The 20181-nt window shown below is 49.1% G+C and overlaps 1 protein-coding gene across 1 annotated transcript; it reads left to right on the top strand.

Annotated features, from left to right (window-relative positions):
• Positions 1-9584: 9584 nt before the first annotated feature.
• Positions 9585-18079, top strand: LOC137305317 (dynein axonemal light chain 4). Its single transcript, XM_067974159.1, has 4 exons — positions 9585-9692; positions 13504-13590; positions 16034-16117; positions 16949-18079. The coding sequence occupies exons 2-4, from the start codon at positions 13522-13524 to the stop codon at positions 17111-17113; spliced, it is 318 nt and encodes a 105-aa protein (XP_067830260.1). The 5' UTR covers positions 9585-9692; positions 13504-13521; the 3' UTR covers positions 17114-18079.
• The last annotated feature ends 2102 nt before the right edge of the window (positions 18080-20181 follow it).

The following is a 20181-nucleotide window of genomic DNA, read 5'->3' as shown; positions in this document are numbered from 1 at the left end:
AGGTGGAGAGACGCCCAGCCACCATGCTCTGCCTCCCACTGAGGCCATTGGCTAATGTTGAGAATTTATGAGTCCTCTTGATATAGAGCTCTTTCTCCCCCTGGCCTTTGTATTTAGGCCATTGCTCTCAGCTGCACACACGGCTGCAGAGAAGGCTCACATTATTCATGAGCCACTGCTGACAGTGCTCCGGTGAAGGACTGTCTTTACCCTGGTACTGGACCTGACTGCACTTTACACTGGCAATTTGCCTTTATACTCTTGGCAGTTTCCCCCACTTCCTCCCCAGAAGAGGCTGACTCTTGGCTTGGTTCAAGGGGGCCAGTTGCTCTCCAGTCTGTTGCCAAAGTAGTTGGCAAATTATTCATCGTGAACTTTGAGAGTCAGCAGGCTATTTGACCATGGGGACATCGCGGCAGACCTCAATTCTGCCTTCACCACGTGACCACATGTGCAAACTTCCAGCAGGATCGCTGGGTGGTGAGCAGCAGCTGGAAGTCTGGCAGTGGACAAATTGTCTCTGCTACCATCAAGATGAGTCAGTACAGATTGGAGGTCAAATCTAGGTCTTCCAGTCATTGGCTCAACACGTTGAAATGTCAGAGGGCTGAGAATTATTTTTATTCGTTCATGGGATGTGGGCATTGCTGGCAAGGCCGGCATTTATTGCCCATCCCTAATTACCCTTGAGAAGGTGGTGGTGAGCCGCCTTCTTGAACCACTGCAGTCCGTGTGGTGAAGGTTCTCCCACAGTGCTGTTAGGAAGGGAGTTCCAGGATTTTGACCCAGCGACGATGAAGGAACGGCGATATATTTCCAAGTCAGGATGGTGTGTGACTTGGAGGGGAACGTGCAGGTGGTGTTGTTCCCATGTGCCTGCTGCCCTTGTTCTTTTAGGTGGTAGAGGTCGTGGGTTTGGGAGGTGCTGTCGAAGAAGCCTTGGCGAGTTGCTGCAGTGCATCCTGTGGATGGTACACACTGCAGCCAGTGTGCGCTGGTGGTGAAGGGAGTGAATGTTTAGGGTGGTGGATGGGGTGCCAATCAAGCGGGCTGCTTTATCTTGGATGGTGTCGAGCTTCTTGAGTGTTGTTGGAGCTGCACTCATCCAAGCAAATGGAGAGTATTCCATCACACTCCTGACTTGTGCCTTGTAGATGGTGGAAAGGCTTTGGGGAGACAGGAGGTGAATCACTCGCTGCAGAATACCCAGCCTCTGACCTGCTCTCGTAGCCATAGTATTTATATGGCTGGTCCGGTTAAGTTTCTGGACAATGGTGACCCTCAGGATGTTGATGGTGGGGGATTCGGCGATGGTAATGCCGATGAATGTCAAGGGGAGGTGGTTAGACTCTCTCTTGTTGGAGATGGTCATTGCCTGGCACTTATCTGGCCCAGTGCACTCAGCCATTTCTTGATATCACTTGGAGTGAATTGAATTGGCTGAAGACTGGCTTCTGTGATGGTGGGGATATCAGGAGGAGGCCAAGATGGATCATCCACTCGGCACTTCTGGCTGAAGATGGTTGCAAACGCTTCAGCCTTGTCTTTTGCACTCACGTGCTGGACTCCGCCATCATTGAGGATGGGGATGTTACAGAGCCTCCTCCTCCCGTTAGTTGTTTAATTGTCCACCACCATTCACGACTGGATGTGGCAGGACTGCAGAGCTTTGATCTGATCTGTTGGTTGTGGAATCACTTAGCTCTGTCTATAGCATGTTGCTCCTGCTGTTTAGCATGCATGTAGTCCTGTGTTGTAGCTTCACCGGGTTGGCACCTCATTTTTAGGTATGCCTGGTGCTACTTCTGGCATGCTCTTCTACACTCCTCATTGAACCAGGGTTGATCCCCTGGCTTGTTGTAATGGTAAGTGAGGAATATGCCGGGCCATGAGGTTACAGATTGTGCTGAATAACAATTCTGCTGCTGCTGATGGCCCACAGCGCCTCATGGATGCCCAGTTTTGAGCTGCTAGATCTGTTCTGAATCTATCCCATTTAGGCACGGTGATAGTGCCACACAACACGTTGGATGGTGTCCTCAGTGCGAAGACGGGACTTCTCCTACCGATACTGTCATGGACAGATGCATTTGCGACAGGTAGATTGGTGAGGACGAGGTCAAGTAAAATTTTTCCCTCGTGTTGGTTCGCTCACCACCTGCCGCAAGCCCAGACTGGCAACTATGTCCTTCAGGACTCGGCCAGCTCGGTCAGTAGTGGTGCTACCCGAGCCACTCTTGGTGATGGACATTGAAGTCCCCCACCCAGAGAAATTCTGTGCCCTTGCTACCCTCAGTGCTTCCTCCAAATGTGCTCAACATGGAGGAGGACTGATTCATCAGCTGAGGGAGGGCAGTAGGTGTAATCAGCAGGAGGTTTCCTTGCCCATGTTTGACCTGATGCCATGAGATTTCATGGGTCCAGAGTCAATGTTGAGGACTCCCAGGGCCACTCCCTCCTGACTGTATATCACTGTACCGCCACCTCTGGTGGGTCTGTCCTGCCAGTGGGACAGGACATACCCAGGGATCTAGAGAACAGTAAGACAATTCAGGGATGAGTATAGAGTATCCACTTCCCTGGTACAAGGGTACCCAAGCCACAGCCCGAGGACCACCAGAGGCCCCTCATCTCCAGCAGTCAGGCTCTCGAAGCCCAGGTAACTCAGTTCTATTTGCCATTATATCTCTCACTTGCTGATTTGTCCTGATTGAATTTCATGAGAGTTGGAAATGGCTTGTTGTTCTCTTGATAAATTTCCATCCCTATTTCTGCCTCCCCCATTGCTTTTCCCATCCCCTTTTCACTACTCCTTTCTCCTCTCTCTCCCCCTCCCTCCCCTCCCTCCTTTTCCCCCTCTTCCTCCCTCCCTTTTCCCCCTCTCCCCTCCCTCCTTTCCCCCTCTCACCCTCCCTCCTTTTCCCCTCTCCCCTCCCTCCTTTTCCCCCTCTCCCCACCCTCCTTTTCCCCCCTCTCCCCTCCCTCCTTTCCCCCTCCCCTACCTCCTTTCCCCCCTCCCCTCCCTCCTTTCCCCTCTCTCCCCCCTCCTTTCCCATCTCTCTCTCCTTTGCCCCCTCCCTCTTCCTCCTTTCACCCCTCTCTCACCTTTCCCACCATCCCCCTCTCTCTCCTTTCCCCGTCCCCCTTTCCCCAGTCCCCCTTTCCACCCTCCCCTTCCTATCCCCCCTCCCCTTCCTATCCCCCTCCCCTTCCTATCCCCCTCCCCTTCCTATCCCCCTCCCCCTCCCATCCCCCTCCCCCTCCCTACCCCCCTCCCTTCCCCTCCTCCCCCCTCCTCTCCTTTCCCCCCTCCCTCTCCTTTCCCCCTCCCTCTCCTTTCCCCCCTCCCTCTCCTTTCCCCCTTCCCTTTCCCCTCCCCCTCCTCATTTCCCCTCCCTTCCTTTCCTCCTCCCCCTCCCATTTCCCCATCCCCCTCTCCCTCCTTTCCCCCCTCCCCTTTCCCCTCCCCTCCCTCATTTCCCCCTCCCCCTCCTTTCCCCTCCCCTCCCCCTCCTCCCTCTCCTTCCCCCTTTCTCCTCCCCTCCCCTTTCCCCCTCTCCCCTCCCCTTTCCCCCTCTCCCCTCCCTTTTCGCCCCTCTCCCCTCCCCTTTTCCCCCCTCTCCTCCCTCTCTTTTCCCCCTCTCTCCTTTTCTCCCTCTCCACTCCCCCTCTGTCTCTCCTTTTCCCCCTCCTCCCTCTCTCTCTCTCCTCTACCCCCTCTTCCTCTCTCTCTCCTTTTCCCTCTCCTCTCTCTCTTCCTTTTCCCCTCTCCTCTCTCTCTCTCCTTTTCCTCTCTCTCTCCTTTTCCCCTCTCTCTCCTTTTCCCTTTCCCCTCTCTCTCCCCCTCCGTCCTTTTCCCTTTCCCCTCTCTTCTTTTCCCCCTCCCTCTCTTCTTTTCCCCTCCCTCCCTCCCTCCTTTTCCCCTCCTCCCCTCCCTCCCTCCTTTTCCCCCTCCCCCTCCCCTTTTCCCCCTCTCCCCTCCCCTTTTCCCCCTCCCCTTTTCCCCCTCTCCCCTCCCCTTTTCTCCCCCTCTCCCCTCCCCTTTTCCCCCTCTCCCCTCCTCTTTCCCCCCTCTCCCCTCCCCCTTTCCCCCTCTCTTTTCCCACTCTCCTTTTCTCCTCTCCACTCCCCCTCTCCCCTCTCCTTTTCCCTCCTCTCCCCCTCTCTCTCCTTTTCCCCCTCTCTCCTTTTCCCCCTCTCCCTCCTTTCCCCTCTCCCCTCTCTCTCCCCTCCCTCCTTTTCCCTTTCCCCTCTCTCTCCCCCTCCCTCCTTTCCCTTCCTCTCCCCTTTCCTCTTCCCTCTCCCCTCCTCTTTCCCCCCCCTCTCCCCCTCCCTTTCCCCCTCTCCTCCCTCTCTTTTCCCCCCTCTCTCCCTTTTCTCCCTCTCCACTCCCCCTCTCCCCTCTCCCTCTTTCCCCCTCTCCCTCTTTCCTCTCCTTTTCCCCCCTACCCCTCCCTCCTTTCCCCTCTCCCCTCTCTCTCCCCCTCCCTCCTTTTCCCTTTCCCCTCTCTCTCCCCCTCCCTCCTTTCCCCTTCCTCTCCCCTTTCCTCTTTCCCCCTCTCTCTCCCCCTTTTCCTTTCCCCCTCTCTCTCTCCCCTTTTCCCCTTCTCTCTCTCCCCTTTTCCCCTTCTCTCTCTCCCCCCTTCCCCCCTCTCTCTCCCCTCTTTTCCCTCTCTCTCTCCCCCTTTTCCCCTCTCTCTCTCCCCCCTTTTCCCCTTTACCCCCTCTCTCTCTCCCCCTCTCTCCCCTTCCCTCCTCCCTCCCTCTCTTTCCCCTTTTTCCCTACTCTCTCTCCCCCCTTTTTTCCTACTCTCTCTCCCTCCCTTTTTCCCTACTTTCTCTCCCTCCCTTTTCCCCTCTCTGTCTCCCCTTCCCCCCCCCCCTCTCTCTCTCCGTTCCCCCCTCTCTCTCTCCCTTCCCCCCTCTCTCTCTCCCTTCCCCCCTCTCTCTCTCCCTTCCCCCTTCTCTCTCTCCCTCCCCCCCCCTCTCTCCCTTCCCCCCTCTCTCCCTTCCCCCCTCTCTCCCTTCCCCCCTCTCTCCCTTCCCCCTCTCTCTCCCTTCCCCCTCTCTCTCCCTTCCCCCTCTCTCTCCCTTTTCCCTCTCTCTCTCCCCCCTCCCTCCCTCCTTCCCCCTCCCTCCCTCCTTTTCCCCTCCCCTTTCCCCCTCTCTCTCTCCCCTTTCCCCCTCTCTCTCCCCCTCTCTCCCCTTCCCTCCTCCCTCCCTCTCTTTCCCCTTTTTCCCCTACTCTCTCTCCCCCCTTTTTTCCTACTCTCTCTCCCTCCCTTTTTCCCTACTTTCTCTCCCTCCCTTTTCCCCTCTCTGTCTCCCCTTCCCCCTCTCTCTCTCCCTCCCTTCCCCCCTCTCTCTCTCCCTTCCCCCCTCTCTCTCTCCCCCTTCACCCCTCTCTCTCCCTTCACCCCTCTCTCCCCCTTCCCCCCTCTCTCTCTCCCCTTCCCCCCTCTCTCTCTCCCCTTCCCCCCTCTCTCTCTCCCTTTTCCCCACTCTCCCTTTCCCCACTCTTCCTTTCCCCTCTCCCCTCCCATTCCCCTTCCCCCTCTCTTCCCCTTCCCCCTCTCTTCCCCTTCCTTCCACTTTTCCCCCTCTCTCCTCTCCCCCTTTCCCCCTCTCTCCTCCCCCTCTTCCCCTGTCCCCTTCCCCTTCCCCTCTCTTCCCCTTCCCCGTCTCTCCTCTTCCCCTTCCCCCTCTCTCCTCTTCCCCTTCCCCCTCTCTCCTCTTCCCCTTCCCCCCTCTCTTCTCCCCTTCCCCCCCACTCTTCTCCCCTTCCCCCCTCTCTTCTCCCCTTTCCCCCTCTCTTCTCCCCTTTCCCCCCTCTCCCTCCCCTTTTCCCACTTTGTAAGGAATCTTACAAAACCAGGTTATAGTCCAACAGTTTTATTTGAAAATCACAAGCTTTCGGAGGCTTCCTCCTTCGACAGGTGAGTGTGGGATTCCATGAAAGGTACCGCATGTATAGTCAGAGAACAATGCCTGGTGATTACAGATAATCTTTCCAACTGCCCGTTATCAAGGCAATCAAAGGAGTTGAATAGTGTTCAGACAGAGAGACATTACATACAAGACTACTGAATATACAAACGGTCAGAACCCAAAGACACAGAGAGAGAGAGAACCACCACAAACTGCTGGCTCACAGTGGAGAGGATATCCAAGAAGATCGCGCATATCGACACAGACATCAAGTTTTTACAGAGCTGCAAGAAAGCAGACAAGATCCCGAAAGGACTACAGATCACGAACCCACTCAAGTCGACATACAACTCAGATTACGCTGAGAGACTCTGCCGTCGTACCTCTCACACACTCCGCAACCATCTCGTACACCAACTCCACAGCAGACGCCGCAACCTCGAAACCAAGATAGAGTCCATACTCTCAACCTGTACTCAGGACACAGACCAGCTACGAGACACCGCCAAACAGACGAGGCAACGGAACTACGCTGCCTACATGAAAACCAAGAGCAGGAAACTTGAGAAACTCGGCATCACCACCAGCATCAACCAAGCCTCCCCCGGTACCACGGTTGCAACCACAGGGAAGTCTATCGTCAATTTGTCCGACCACACCCTTCAACCAGACGAAATCGAGGTTCTCAGCCGAGGGCTCAATTTCTGCCCCACCACCAAAATGGACTGCATCGGTCTCGCGGCGGACACAGAGGAATTCATCAGGAGAATGAGGCTCCGGGAATTCTTCCACAAATCCCAAGATTTCAGCAGCGAACCCAATGAGACAATCAACGATCCGGAACAGCAGACAGAGGGATCTGCGGTACAGCAACCGAAGAAGAAAGAGTCAAACTGGACTCCTCCGGAGGGTCGCTGCCCTCAGCTTGACATGTATGCTCAAGCTGTCAGGAGATGCGTCAATGCCAGATTCATCAGCCGCACTCACAAGACAGTCCAGAATGTCACCCGAGCACAACGCAACGCCATCGACGCTCTCAAGACCAACCGCAACATCGTCATCAAACCAGCGGACAAAGGAGGAGCCATCGTCATACAGAACAGAACGGACTATTGCAAAGAAGCATACCGACAACTGGACAACCAGGAACACTACAGACGGTTACCCGCAGATCCGACCAAAGAACACACCCACCAGCTCAACAAACTGATCAAGACCTTCGATCCAGACCTTCAAAGCATCCTACGCGCTCTCATCCCACGTACTCCCTGCGTGGGAGACTTCTACTGCCTCCCAAAGATACACAAAGCCAACACACCCGGACGTCCTATCGTATCAGGCAATGGAACCCTGTGTGAGAACCTCTCTGGATACGTCGAGGGCATCCTGAAACCCATCGTACAGGGAACCCCAGCTTCTGTCGCGACACTACAGACTTCCTACAAAAACTCAGCACCCACGGACCAGTTGAACCAGGAACACCTCTCACCAGATGGACGTCTCGGCACTCTACACCAGTATCCCCCACGATGACGGCATCGCTGCAACAGCCTCAGTACTCAACACCAACAACAGCCAATCTCCAGACGCCATCCTACAACTCATCCGCTTCATCCTGGATCACAATGTCTTCACCTTCGATAACCAGTTCTTTACCCAAACACACGGAACAGCCATGGGGACCAAATTTGCACCCCAATACGCCAACATTTTCATGCACAAGTTCGAGCACGACTTCTTCACTGCACAGGACCTCCAACCAACGCTATACATCAAATACATCGACGACATTTTCTTCCTATGGACCCACGGCGAAGAATCACTGAAGAGACTACACGACAACATCAACAAGTTCCATCCCACCATCAAACTCACCATGGACTACTCAACAGAATCGGTTTCATTCTTGGACACACGAATCTCCATCAAAGGCGGGCACCTCAGCACCTCACTCTACCGCAAGCCCACAGACAACCTCACGATGCTCCACTTTTCCAGCTTCCACCATAACCACGTCAAAGAGGCCATCCCCTATGGACAGGCCCTGCGAATACACAGGATTTGCTCAGATGAGGAGGAACGCGATGGACACCTACAGACGCTGAAAGACGCCCTCGTAAGAACGGGATATGACGCTCGACTCGTCGATCGACAGTTCCGTCGGGCCACTGCGAAAAATCGCATAGACCTCCTCAGAAGACAAACACGGGACACAACCAACAGAGTACCCTTCGTCGTCCAGTACTTCCCCGGAGCGAAGAAACTACGCCATGTTCTTCGCAGCCTTCAACGTGTCATCGATGATGACGAACACCTCGCTAAGGCCATCCCCACGCCTCCACTACTCGCCTTCAAACAGCCACCTAACCTCAAACAGACCATCGTTCGCAGCAAATTACCCAGCTTTCAGGAGAACAGCGTCCACGACACCACACAACCCTGCCACAGCAACCTCTGCAAGACATGCCAGATCATCGACACAGATACCACCATCACACGAGAGGACACCACCCACCAGGTACATGGTTCATACTCCTGCGACTCAGCCAACGTTGTCTACCTCATACATTGCAGGAAAGGATGCCCCGGAGCATGGTACATCGGCGAGACCATGCAGACACTGCGACAACGGATGAACGGACACCGCGCAACAATCGCCAGACAGGAGGGTTCCCTCCCAGTCGGGGAACACTTCAGCAGTCAAGGACATTCAGCCACCGATCTTCGGGTAAGCGTTCTCCAAGGCGGCCTTCGAGACACACGACAACGCAAAATCGTCGAGCAGAAATTGATAGCCAAGTTCCGCACCCATGAGGACGGCCTCAACCGGGATCTTGGGTTCATGTCACGCTACACGTAACCCTTTCTCATTCTCTCTCTTTCTCTTCCTTTCGGATGTTTCTCTCTGTCTTTGGGTTCTGGCCGTTTGTGTATTCGGTGGTCCTGTATGTAATGTCTCTCTCTCTGAACACTATTCAACTCCTTTGATTGCCTTGACAACGGGCAGTTGGAAAGATTATCTGCAATCACCAGGCATTGTTCTCTGACTATAAATGCGGTAACCTTCATGGAATCCCACACTTCACCTGACGAAGGAGGAAGCCTCCGAAAGCTTGTGATTTTTAAATAAAGCTGTTGGACTATAACCTGGTGTAAGATTCCTTACACTTTGATTGAAGTCCATCAAACGCCAGTTAAATGGGCATCAAATCCGACCAATCAACGTCACCCGGAGGCGGTACTACCGCTAAAAACGGTTGCTAGGCAGGCGCAAATCTGCGCCTTGACAACCAACCGATCTGTGGCTCAAAGGGTCTTAAATCGCCACCGTTTCTATAAATGTTTATCAATAATAAAAACCGGGCTGAAATCCAATCCTCCGACGGCGGGAATCGCTTCAAGATCCTTAAATTCCCCGCTCGGCCCGCCGGTGATGACTGACACCCCAACGAGCCAATGAAATGTTCCATTTTGAAGTGACAGCCAATCACCTTTGGAGAGGGCGGGACTTGTGGCCGCCCTGGAGTTCAGGGCCTGCCAAAGCTGTTTGAGTGACAGCTGCTCCGACCAATCCAACTTCGGGGCCGAGGTCGTCCGTCCAATCACACGCGGGGGAAGGCGGTACTTCCGGTGACTGTGGTTACTAGGACCCGGATTCTGTCCCTAACAACGGCCGGTGAGGGGAGTCGGGGCCTGGGCCGGTCACCGAGCGCGGCTTACACACCCGGCGGCCCCGCTGCGCTTCAACCCGTCCGCGATTGGAGGTAAGTTCATTCTCCCGAGGCCTCTTTACCGGGGAAGACCCGGGCTGGGCTGGCCAGACTGGCGGGGAGCAAGGTGGGGGAGGCTTGAGCTCCGGCCTCTGGGCCCCGCGCAGCCCCCTCCCCGCACTTACCGGGGATGAGGGACTTCAGTTGCGCGGAGAGACGGGAGAAGCTGGGATTGTTCTCCTCCTTGGAGCAGAGAAGGTTAAGGAGGGGATTTATTAGAGTTGCTCAAAATCATGAGGGGTTTTGATAGAAATAACTTGCAGTTCTAGCGCGCTTTTCACCACCTCAGGACATCTCAAAGCGCTTTGCAGCCAGTGAAGTATTTTTGAAGTGTAGTCACTGTTGTAATGTAGGGAATGTGGCAGCTAATTTGTGCACAGCAAGATCCCACAAGCAGCAATGTGATATTGACTAGGTAATCTGTTTTAATGTTGGTTGAGGGATAAATATTGGCCACAGAGTAAATAAGGAGAAACCATTTCCACTAGTATGAGGATTGGTAACCAGATGACAGATTTAAGATAATCAGCAAAAGAAAAACAGGAGAGATGAGGAGAAATTGTTTTATATGGTGAGTTATGATCTGGAATTCACTGCCTGAAAGGGTGGTGGATGCAGGTTCACTAGTAACTTTCAAAAGGGAATTGGATAAATACTTGAAGGGGAAAAAATGTGCAGGGCTGTGGGGAAAGAGCAGGAGTGTGGGACTAATTGGATAGCTCTTTCAAAGAGTTCATAGGCATGATGGGTTGAATGGTCACTTTTAGTGCTGTAAGATTCTATTGGGAAGTTTACTGGATCTTATGTTGCACAAGAGGAGTCAAGATCCAGTGTAGTCTTCAGGTGGAGTTTGAGGGTTGGTGGGGGGGGAGTAATTGGCACATGGTGTGCTGATGTAATTAACCCCCTCCCCCATTTCAAGTCATGCACTCTTTCCTATTTTTATATTTCCATTTATAAAATCTGATGTCCACACTTTATAATGGAAACTGCCAATGTAAACTTTTCATTCTGTAGTTACAACCTCTTACCAGTGGTGGTGCTGCAGCATGTCTACTTGGGAGAGTGTAATTACAAGTGTGACAAGTTTACATAGGCAGTTCCCATTATAAATGTGGACAGAATTTTTCCAATGTTAAAGTTTAATAGGAATTGTATGCAGTTGACAGATTTTTAATAGATATGTGGTCCCTAAGGGTTCATGGTAATCACTTTTGCAGCCCATGAAAACAAAACCTAAGCCACTAGGTGAATGCCCTTTCTGATGTTGTACTGAGCCACATAGATTAGGAGATCCCAGGTTTAATCCTTAACTGTGTGCTGGGTGAGGTGTTACTGTTGGTTCTGTGCCTCCTGGGTTGGGGGAAGGGGAAAAGATCAGCCAGGATTTTCCTGATCATTGGCCAGTAATGTCTGGTGAGGATAGGATTGGGTGTGACACCCTCTGCTGTTGAATATTCTGTTAAGTGTTTAGGCACTCAGCAAGAGAATGTGAAGAGGGTACCCTAGCATAACACAGTGCATTCAGGATAGAATGGAAGTCATTTGGTAGAAATCTGTCTGGTCTGTTTTGTCCTGTGCCAATATTTATCCTTCAACCAACACTTTTTAAAAGAAAAATTATCTGGTCATTATCACATTGCTGTTTGTGGGATCTTGCTGTGTGCAAATTGGCTGCTGTGTTTCCTACATTGCCACAGTGACTACACTTCAAAAGTGTTTCATTGTGCTTCTTTGTTTTAGGAAGGGGACCTGATCACTTTTTGTTATATGAAATAAAGCTCCTTTTTTGCAATTGGTGGAACTAGACTGGGGAGAATAGTGAATGTAGAAACCAGCTCCTTCCATAGTTCAGCAGTAGGTAGATGTAATGCCTGGTGTGATACTGAGCCTTGCAGACCAGAATGGTCCCAGGTTGGATCCCTGGTCTGTGGAAACACATCCTACTTATTTCTGATGGTCCATCTGGTAAATGCACTGTCTGGTGTGATGCTGAGCTGCACTCAATTCTGTTTCATTTTAATTAAAAGTTCATTTTTAAAAACAAGTTTCTTTATCTCCTGCAGAGTATTGAGCATTAAATTATGGGGTGGGGGCATTGAAAGTGATCCCTGTGTACACCTTGATCTTTTTGTGCTGTCAGATTTTGACATCACTTTAATCCTGTGATGACTAACTTTTTTTAAGTTCTGATCAAACACTGTCTAGTTCAAAGACTAGGGAGGAAAAGTTTTTAAATCCTAGGGTTGAGGAATGAGATTTCTTTGGCTAGTTTTTGGTATGGTAATGTTGCTAACCTTACTTTCACACCACACCTACTGGTCTTATTTAGGCTTGTGGGCTCTGTCGTGTGAATAGGCTGATGGGTTTAGGGGAATATGTTTCCGTCTGTGGTTCCATAGATGTTAGGCACCTTTCTGAAGCTCACCCCAGTGGCTGTTGTGAACCCAGACTGAGTTTTGGCAGCTGTTTGACTGTGTGGCAGATTGCCCATCCTGTTTGAATCCTTACTGGGTTTCATTTAGAGGTGATAGGGTAGATAGAGAGAAACTATTTCCACTGGTTTGGGGATCTAGGACTAGGGGAAATAGCCTAAAAATTAGAGCCAGGACTTTCAGGAGTGAAGTTAGGAAACACTTTTACATGTAGAGTGTGGTAGAAATTTGAAACTCTCTTCCACAAATGGCAGTTGATGCTAGCTCAGTTGTTAATTTTAAGCCTGAGATTGATCGATTTTTGTTAACCAAAGGTACTAAGGGATATGGGGCTAAGGTGGGTATATGGAGTAAGGTCACAGATCAGCCGTGATCTCCTTGAATGGTGGAACAGGCTCGAGGGGCTAAATGGCCTCTTCCTGTTCCTATGTGCTCTAATCCATTGCCTCAAAGTTCCTAAGTACTATACAAGGGACCTATGCTGCTCCCTCTGTCTTTGAGTAAATGCACTGTCTGGTGGGATTCTGAGCAGAAAGAGTCCAGGTCCCACTGGTCTGTTGAAGTAGTTGATCTGAGCCAGGGTGATGCAGTTATCCCCTGCTTCATCGAGCCAGGGATCCAATTCTAATGGTGCACCACTCGGTCAATCCTAGTTACCATGTTTTGTACACTTTACCACAAAGGATTGCCTCTGATGGCAGGAGCACCTTTGTGACTGGAGATACCAGATCCTAGTTCAAAGGGGTTTTATCCCGAATGAGAAGTTGTTGAGTGTGGAGCAAAGTAGATGGCTGTTGCAGCAGGGTCTGCCATCCTGGCCGTACGAATGGGCAGACGGACGTCTCAGGCCAGCAATGTGCTTTAGTCATTACTGGTCTGTATGGATCTCCCCTCCGTTCTTCTCCCCCCCCCCCCCCCCCCCCCCCCCCCCCCCCAAAAAAAAACCTGCCGAAGGCTGTGCATGTGCAAGATTTGCACATATTTGGTTCTTCCTGAGCCCACCCTGCAGTATAAATGGGATGGATTCAGCACTGACAGAATCAACTCAATCATTGAACCAGTTCCCTTGGGAGTGTTCCTTTTTTAATATGGGAATGGGTGCTTATGCCTTTGAACCCCTGGTTAGGGGCAGCCAATGTACTGTGATTTCACTCTGGGATTGGTATTAACTATCCAGTGTCCAACATCCCCATCTGTCCTCCTACTGAGATGATGAATATTTGGCAATAAGGGGGCCCTTTGAAAGAGGAGTGTGATTTTTTTCAAAGGACTGGGAAGGAATCCAGTACTACAGTTAAATCAGTATCTTAGTTTTTAATGTGATCACCTTTTTGAAATGGGACTATTAACAACTTTTTTTTCCCTAAAAGGGGTAGAGTTTATGTGTAATGGCAGAGCCTGAGGGAAAGAAGGAAGATGCAGATTCCAGGCGTGTTCAAACCTTCCCCATCGTCAGGGTGAGTTTCTGATCAAACTGCTTGAACCCCCTTCCAGATTGAGGCGCTGAAGAGCGGGAACGGTGAGAAAGTCCATTCAATTCAAAAGCCTCCCCAGCTTGTGGGTCTAAATGTCATGTCCTGCCTCTGCTTGTGGAGCTGTCTCCCAACAATGATGGTGCTTGAATGTTTGAGTGTAGGTGTCCAAATCCAGAGCAAAGTTCCACTTGCTGAAGCAGGGTTCCTTGCATTAGACAGGGTTCCCAATTCTATTTGCTCAAGGTCAATTTATGTCTCGTCAATCTTACCAAGGTCTGGGCTCTGTGCCTATTTAACAGGCAGCAGCTATAAAGTTAATTAATTAATCAACTGATATTTTCATGCTATAAAATAAAAATTTAAATTTCACTTTAAACTTGGAAAAATGTCTTGACAGATTTAGATGCTTTTATAATTGCGTCCAGAGAGCTGTAATGGGCCAAATAAGATTATTCATTTACACCTACTGCCACTGGGCAACTCTGAGAGGACTAGCAGTAAATGGCGTTGATAGTGGTGATGAGCTTTTGTCCCACCCACAGATCTTTTTCCCTTCTGAGTGATCAATCACTATTCTCAATCATTGGTAATGAGTGAAAATGAGCAATGATTAACTTGGCTGCAGATCTCTGCAAGGCCAAACGGTGACTAGCGGGTCCATTCTCGCGCAAATCCACACCTCCCAAATCCCGTCTGGCCACGGTAAAATAGTTACAAGGTGCGGGAACGGACTGCAGTCTGTGTTTGAGATTAGATGGTGGGAAAGTTTAGGAGGCTGCGAGTAAGAAAGGGGGATGGCCAGTGAAACCTTTTTATCCAAAGGACAATAGTTGTGGAACGAAGGGTCCAAGCGATCAAAGGATGTGATTTCTGGCAAGAGAGTGATTAGTGAAGTTTGCAAACAAGCACTTAACACATTGGTACTATATTCCACTCTGTGCTAATATTAAATTTAAATGTAAAGACAGCAGACAGGAATGTAATGAGTGCGTTACATAGTCTACAGCACAGAAACAGGTCATTAGGCCCAACTGGTCTATGCTGGTGTTTATGCTCCACACGAGCCTCCTCCCACCCTTCATCTCACCCATCAGCATATCCTTCTGTTCCTTTCTCCCTCATGGGCTTATCTAGCTTCCCCTTAAATGCATCTGTTATTTGCTTGAACTACTCCTTGTGGTAGTGAGGTCCACATTCTCACCACTCTCTGGGTAAAGAAGTTTCTCCTGAATTCCCTATTGGATTTATTAGTGACTATCTTATATTTATGGCCCCTAGTTTTGGTGAACTTCACAATTGGAGATTTCAACCCTATAGTGACTAGATAGGATCTGTGGGGGGGGGAGAATGAAAGGGCCCTAATGATCTTTTCCTGTTCCTCAAAATCTTAGTTCAGTCTGGGCTCCCAACAACTGAGCTAACTGTCCTTGTTAGTGTCTCTAGCTGCACCCTGTTAAATCGCCTCATTTTCAAACCAAAAAGCCCAATAGCTATGTTTTGTGAAATGGCAGGTGCTTTAAAATCTGTCTCAGTAAGTGTTCCAGACGAGGTATAATGTGGTTGTAGACAGGCTGATCGTTCTGAATTCATGGGATTGTTTGGGTCAGCCTTCAGTTTCACTTCCCCACTCGAGCTAGTGGCTAATACTATTGATGCTATTTATATTACTAGCCTCAGGCATGGAGGTTAATGTCAGGCCCTCTTTGTGACAGCTGTTTAGCGCTGCAGATTTCAGGTTACTGAACCTCTGATTCTGATCTAACCTGTCATTTGAGTTTAAAAGGGCTCTCAAAACACTAACCCGTTGAAGCCAAAAAAGCATCTAACAGTCCCGCAAAGGTTTTTCTTTCAGGCTATTATCTTTAACAAGCTTGTGATTAAGTAACCCAAATTCTCTCACCATGTCCTGTCATCCTGTGAAAAGTTATTCCTCAGAATAATGAAGGATATTTGTGCGCTTAAAAACCTGGTATTGGCTGTGGGAGTCCTGTGTGAAATGAGTTTTTGGGAAGTCTTGATCCAGTTCAGAATGGGTATATATCCATAGTGGAAACTGCCCCTACTTTCACTCTCTTAATAGGCAACCTCCTTCAGAGAGGTGTGGGAAATGGGGTGGGGTGGGGCAGGAGGGGTGGCAATATCACAGTAGTGCACTTGTGAGATTGGGCTGAAGAATATTGGGGCAAAGTAGAGGGAGCTTCAGTACTTGTCGTGTTGGAAAGTGGTCCATAAACCAGCACTAACATCCCCCGTAATAAATTCACCAAAGCAAAAACCTCTGCACAAATTGCTCCTGTATATGTAATGAACGGGGAAAGCATGCAGGTTAGTTGTGACCTCCTCACCAGATCGGAGTCTGTGTTACACGCAGAGTTCTCCCTTCAGTGGAAGCTGCATCCTAGCCTCTGTCTTATTCTGTTTTCAGCATTGTGATATGCCAGAGGAAATGAAAGTTGAGACAATGGAATTGTGTGTCACGGCTTGTGAAAAGTATTCTGCTAACAACGAGGTGAGTGTGTTTTGCTCTCATTACATGTGTAGCGGGTTTGTGGATGGGCGGGAGTTGGAATTGCGATGCTTTGTTCTGTTGTGTGTTGATGCTCCCTCGATAGTTCAGTTGCTAAAGGTGCTGCCACATGTGATACTAAGCCATACATTTTACTAGAATACATTTCTTGAAGTAATGTATGGAGGAAAGGCACCACTCGATTAGTCACACACTGCTGAACCTCTGCCCAGTCGGGGTGTCTCCTTCACAGGCTGACCTGGGGCAAGGGGTCTGGCATGTCTGATTTTACAGCCAGCAGTCTGTGTTCTGTCAAGTCATCAAACCAGCAGAACACCACAAATAAGGGTGTCTCCTGGAAGCGCATTAGTAGCTGCATGTTTTCTTGGGTCTACAATGTTATCAGGTTGCTGTAGGTCAGCTGGGTTACACAATGGAGTGCATACAGTGATGGGAGCACCAGGGCTCTGCCATCAGCTGCACTGCAACGTAGGAATTGCTAGACAAAAAAGACCAATGTCCATCTAGTTTGCCTTCTACCATCCTGGTAGTCACATGATATGATGAGAATGGAGTTGTTAACTAGTTATAACAATCAATCTCTATCAATGAGTCTCCAACAGACCCAGACATGAGGCGAGGAAACCCCCAGTGGTGGAGAGCTTTGGGAACCACAGGTCCAAATCATCTGTTCCTCCCAAGCATGTTACATGTCATGTCTTAAGTTACTTGTGTAAATATATTATTAAAAACACCTTCATTCTGGTATCTAGAGAGACTGCCTCCTCTGTTGACAACCTACTTCCGATCTTTTTTTACTTTCATCTTTCACAGACTGCAGCCAAAATGATTAAAGAAACGATGGACAAGAAGTTTGGTGCTTCCTGGCATGTGGTGGTTGGTGAAGGGTTTGGGTTTGAAGTCACTCATGAGATGAAGAACATTCTCTACATGTATTTTGGAGGCAACATGGCAATCTGCGTGTGGAAGTGCACATAACACTGAAGGAACTGCACGTGGAACAGCAACGCTGATTCCCCCCCCCCTTCCTCCTCCGATCCTCATTTTGTCTATAAACCCAACAACACAGGACATCAATTCAGTCCAATCACTGTGATGGGACACGCTGCAGACAGACTTTTTACTGTTTTTTAAAAGATTAGAAGCATTTTTTGGGTTTTCAGCTGGTGTGGGAACAAGGACTGAAACATATTTTCATTCCCCTGTTTTTAAACACTACAAAAACAAAATGGTCAGAAGTGAACATACCTCCAACAGGGCTTCCTGCCCTATGTAGTGGGATGTTAATGTAGCTGGAATAATAACAAAGTGAATAACCCATGCAAGGATATACTCAAATGAGATGCTGAAGTAATTTTTAAAATCTTGTTTCCATTACACAGCAGATTTTCCTACCACGGCATCTGAAGCTGAACCTCTGCTTCATCGATGTGTTGTCATCAAAGCCACAGCCACCATTTTAGATTAAAATGGACCCGGGCAGAGAATTCAGACAGTATTGGGGTAGGGGGAAGGCAGAGGGAGAAGGTAGGATACAATGGGAGGTTCGGTGGTGAATTCTCCCTTTCACACCGTGACCAGCAAATGAAGTCTCCAGCCCTTGTTACCGAATCCTCCTCACTCTTGTATCCTGTGCTTACCCATTCGACACTTAACTGAGATTCTGTCGTGCTTATTTTTCGATGCAACTTACAGGGACCAGACGAAGGAGGCAACGGGTAGGGGAGACGGGAGGGAGTCCAGTCTATTGCAGAATTAGAACACTACTTCGGTTCAAGTTCACTTGTAGCCAGATCTGTTGATGGGAATACCACAAGCCTTCGAGGTAAACCTTCAGTTGACTTGTTTTGAAATGTTTGCATTTTTTTTAACTTTTCAAAATGTTGTAACAAAAATGTTCTTACTTCTATCTTAATGGGTTTTAATAAAAAAAACACAAGTTGAGGTGCTTTCTGCAGTTACTTTAAACTTTGTTTTGGTGGGGGAGGAACTGTCCTGCTGTCTGAGGCTTGTGTTCTCAATAGATCTGTTTGAATTGTAATTTACAGTTGTATATTTTATGACCAAGGAGGGATTCAAACTTGTGTTCGTGTTACATTCTGTCTACAGCACAGAAAGAGGCCAGTCAGCCCAGTGTTTATGCTCCACACGAGCCTCCTCGCACCACTCTTCTTTTCACCCTATCAGCATACCCTTCTGTTCCTTTCTCCCTCGTGTTTATCCAGCTTCCCCTTAAATGCATCAACGCTATTCACCTCAACCATTCCTTGTGGTAGTGAGTTCCACATTCTCACCACTCTCTGGGTAAAGAAATTTCTCCTGAACTCCCTATTGGATTTATTTGTGATTATCTTATATTTATGGCCCCTAGTTTTGGTCTCCCCCACAAGCAGAAACGTTTTCTTTACATCTACCCTATCAAACCCTTTCATAATTTAAAGACCTCTATCGGGTCACCCCTCAGCCTTCTCTCTTTCTAGAGAAAAGAGCTCTGGCCTGTTCAGCCTTGGATGGATGTGTGTGTGTGTCCTGCACTCTATGTATTGTTTTTCCCTACTTCCAGCTGTTCTGATGCAGAATCAAAACCTCATCCTGATTTCCTTTGTTATTTTAACAGCACCATTAATCTGTTTCCAATAACAATGTGCATTTATATAGCACCTTTTAAATGTAGTGAAACATCCCAAGGCACTTTACAGAAGTGTTGTAAGACAAAATGTAATACTGAGCCACAAGGAGATATTAAGACACATGACCAAAAGCTAGGAGGTAGATTTTATGGAATATCTTGGAGGAAGGGTTTAGGGAGGGAATTCCAGAGCTTGAGGCCTAGACAGCTGAAGGCACAGCTGTCAAAAGTGGGCAATGAAAATTGGGGATGCACAAGAGGCAAGAATTGAAGGAACAGAGTTCTTGTAGGGCTGGAGAAGGTTAGAGATGGGGAGGGTCAAGGCCTTGGAGTGATTTGAACACAAGGATGAGAATTTTGAGCAAATGAAGTAGTGTTGTATGAAACATAGCAGCCAATTTGCACACAAAGGTCCCATAAGCAGTAATGAAATAATGACCAGACATCTGTTTTAATGATGAGGAATAAATATTGGACAGGAGACCAGGGAGAAGGCCTCTGCTCTTCTTCCAATAGTGCCAAGGGATCTTTTATGTCCATCTGAGACCTCAGTTTGACGGCACCTCCGACACTGCAGTGCACCCTCTACTGCACTGAAGTGTCAGGCTGGAGTGGGACTCAAGCCCATGACCTTCTGACTGAGGCAAGAGTACTACACTGAGCAACCACTGACACCTGGAAAAGGGTCCGGAGCATCACCGCTGAACCCAATTGTGTTCTCGCCTTGCATCCACCCTCATGCACTTTCCAGTAGGATCGCTGGCTAGGGAGCCGGAGTCTGAATCCTGGCTGCTTTTTTTTTCCTTCCAGGTTTGAACATTTCTAATATCTGTCTGTTCGTGCAGGTGACAGAACCGTGTCACCCTCACTCTAAAAAGGATTATCGCAGAGGAACCAGGATTAGGGAATACAGTTCAGGGAACCTGTGCAGTGCAGGCCTGTCTGATCATTAATTGTAGAACCCAGGCTGCTGTAATCATTTCTTGTGATAAAATTTATTTATCCACTAGATGGGGCAATTTATCAACAAATGTTGGTGGTGTTTCACTGATGTTTTTGATCAATTAGCGTTTAAACTCCCGTTACCATCGTCCAGAAATATTCATTAACTCCAGCACCATCCACCCTCTGTCAGTTGACCACCTCCTAAGTCAGAAGGTTTGGGAATTAACCATATAATCCAGGCATGTGTAGTGAGGGAGTGCTGTATTGTTGGACCAACTCTCCATTGGCTGAGTTGTAAAGCCCCCAGTTATGTGGATGGTGACATCTCCTGGTACTGTTTTAAAGAAGAGCAGGCAATTCTCCTGGTTAACATTCCTCCCTAATTAGTCTCATTATTGCTTCTGCTACCTTGCTCTGTGCAGAATGCTTGCATTTTTGTCTATATAACAATAGTTAATGAACTTCAAACAAA

This window comes from Heptranchias perlo, chromosome 40 (genome assembly GCF_035084215.1).
Source record: "Heptranchias perlo isolate sHepPer1 chromosome 40, sHepPer1.hap1, whole genome shotgun sequence".
In the NCBI taxonomy this organism is placed as follows: Eukaryota; Metazoa; Chordata; class Chondrichthyes; order Hexanchiformes; family Hexanchidae; genus Heptranchias; species Heptranchias perlo.
The sequence above is the reverse complement of the archived record's forward strand: the minus strand, read 5'-3'. Positions and strand labels throughout refer to the sequence as shown.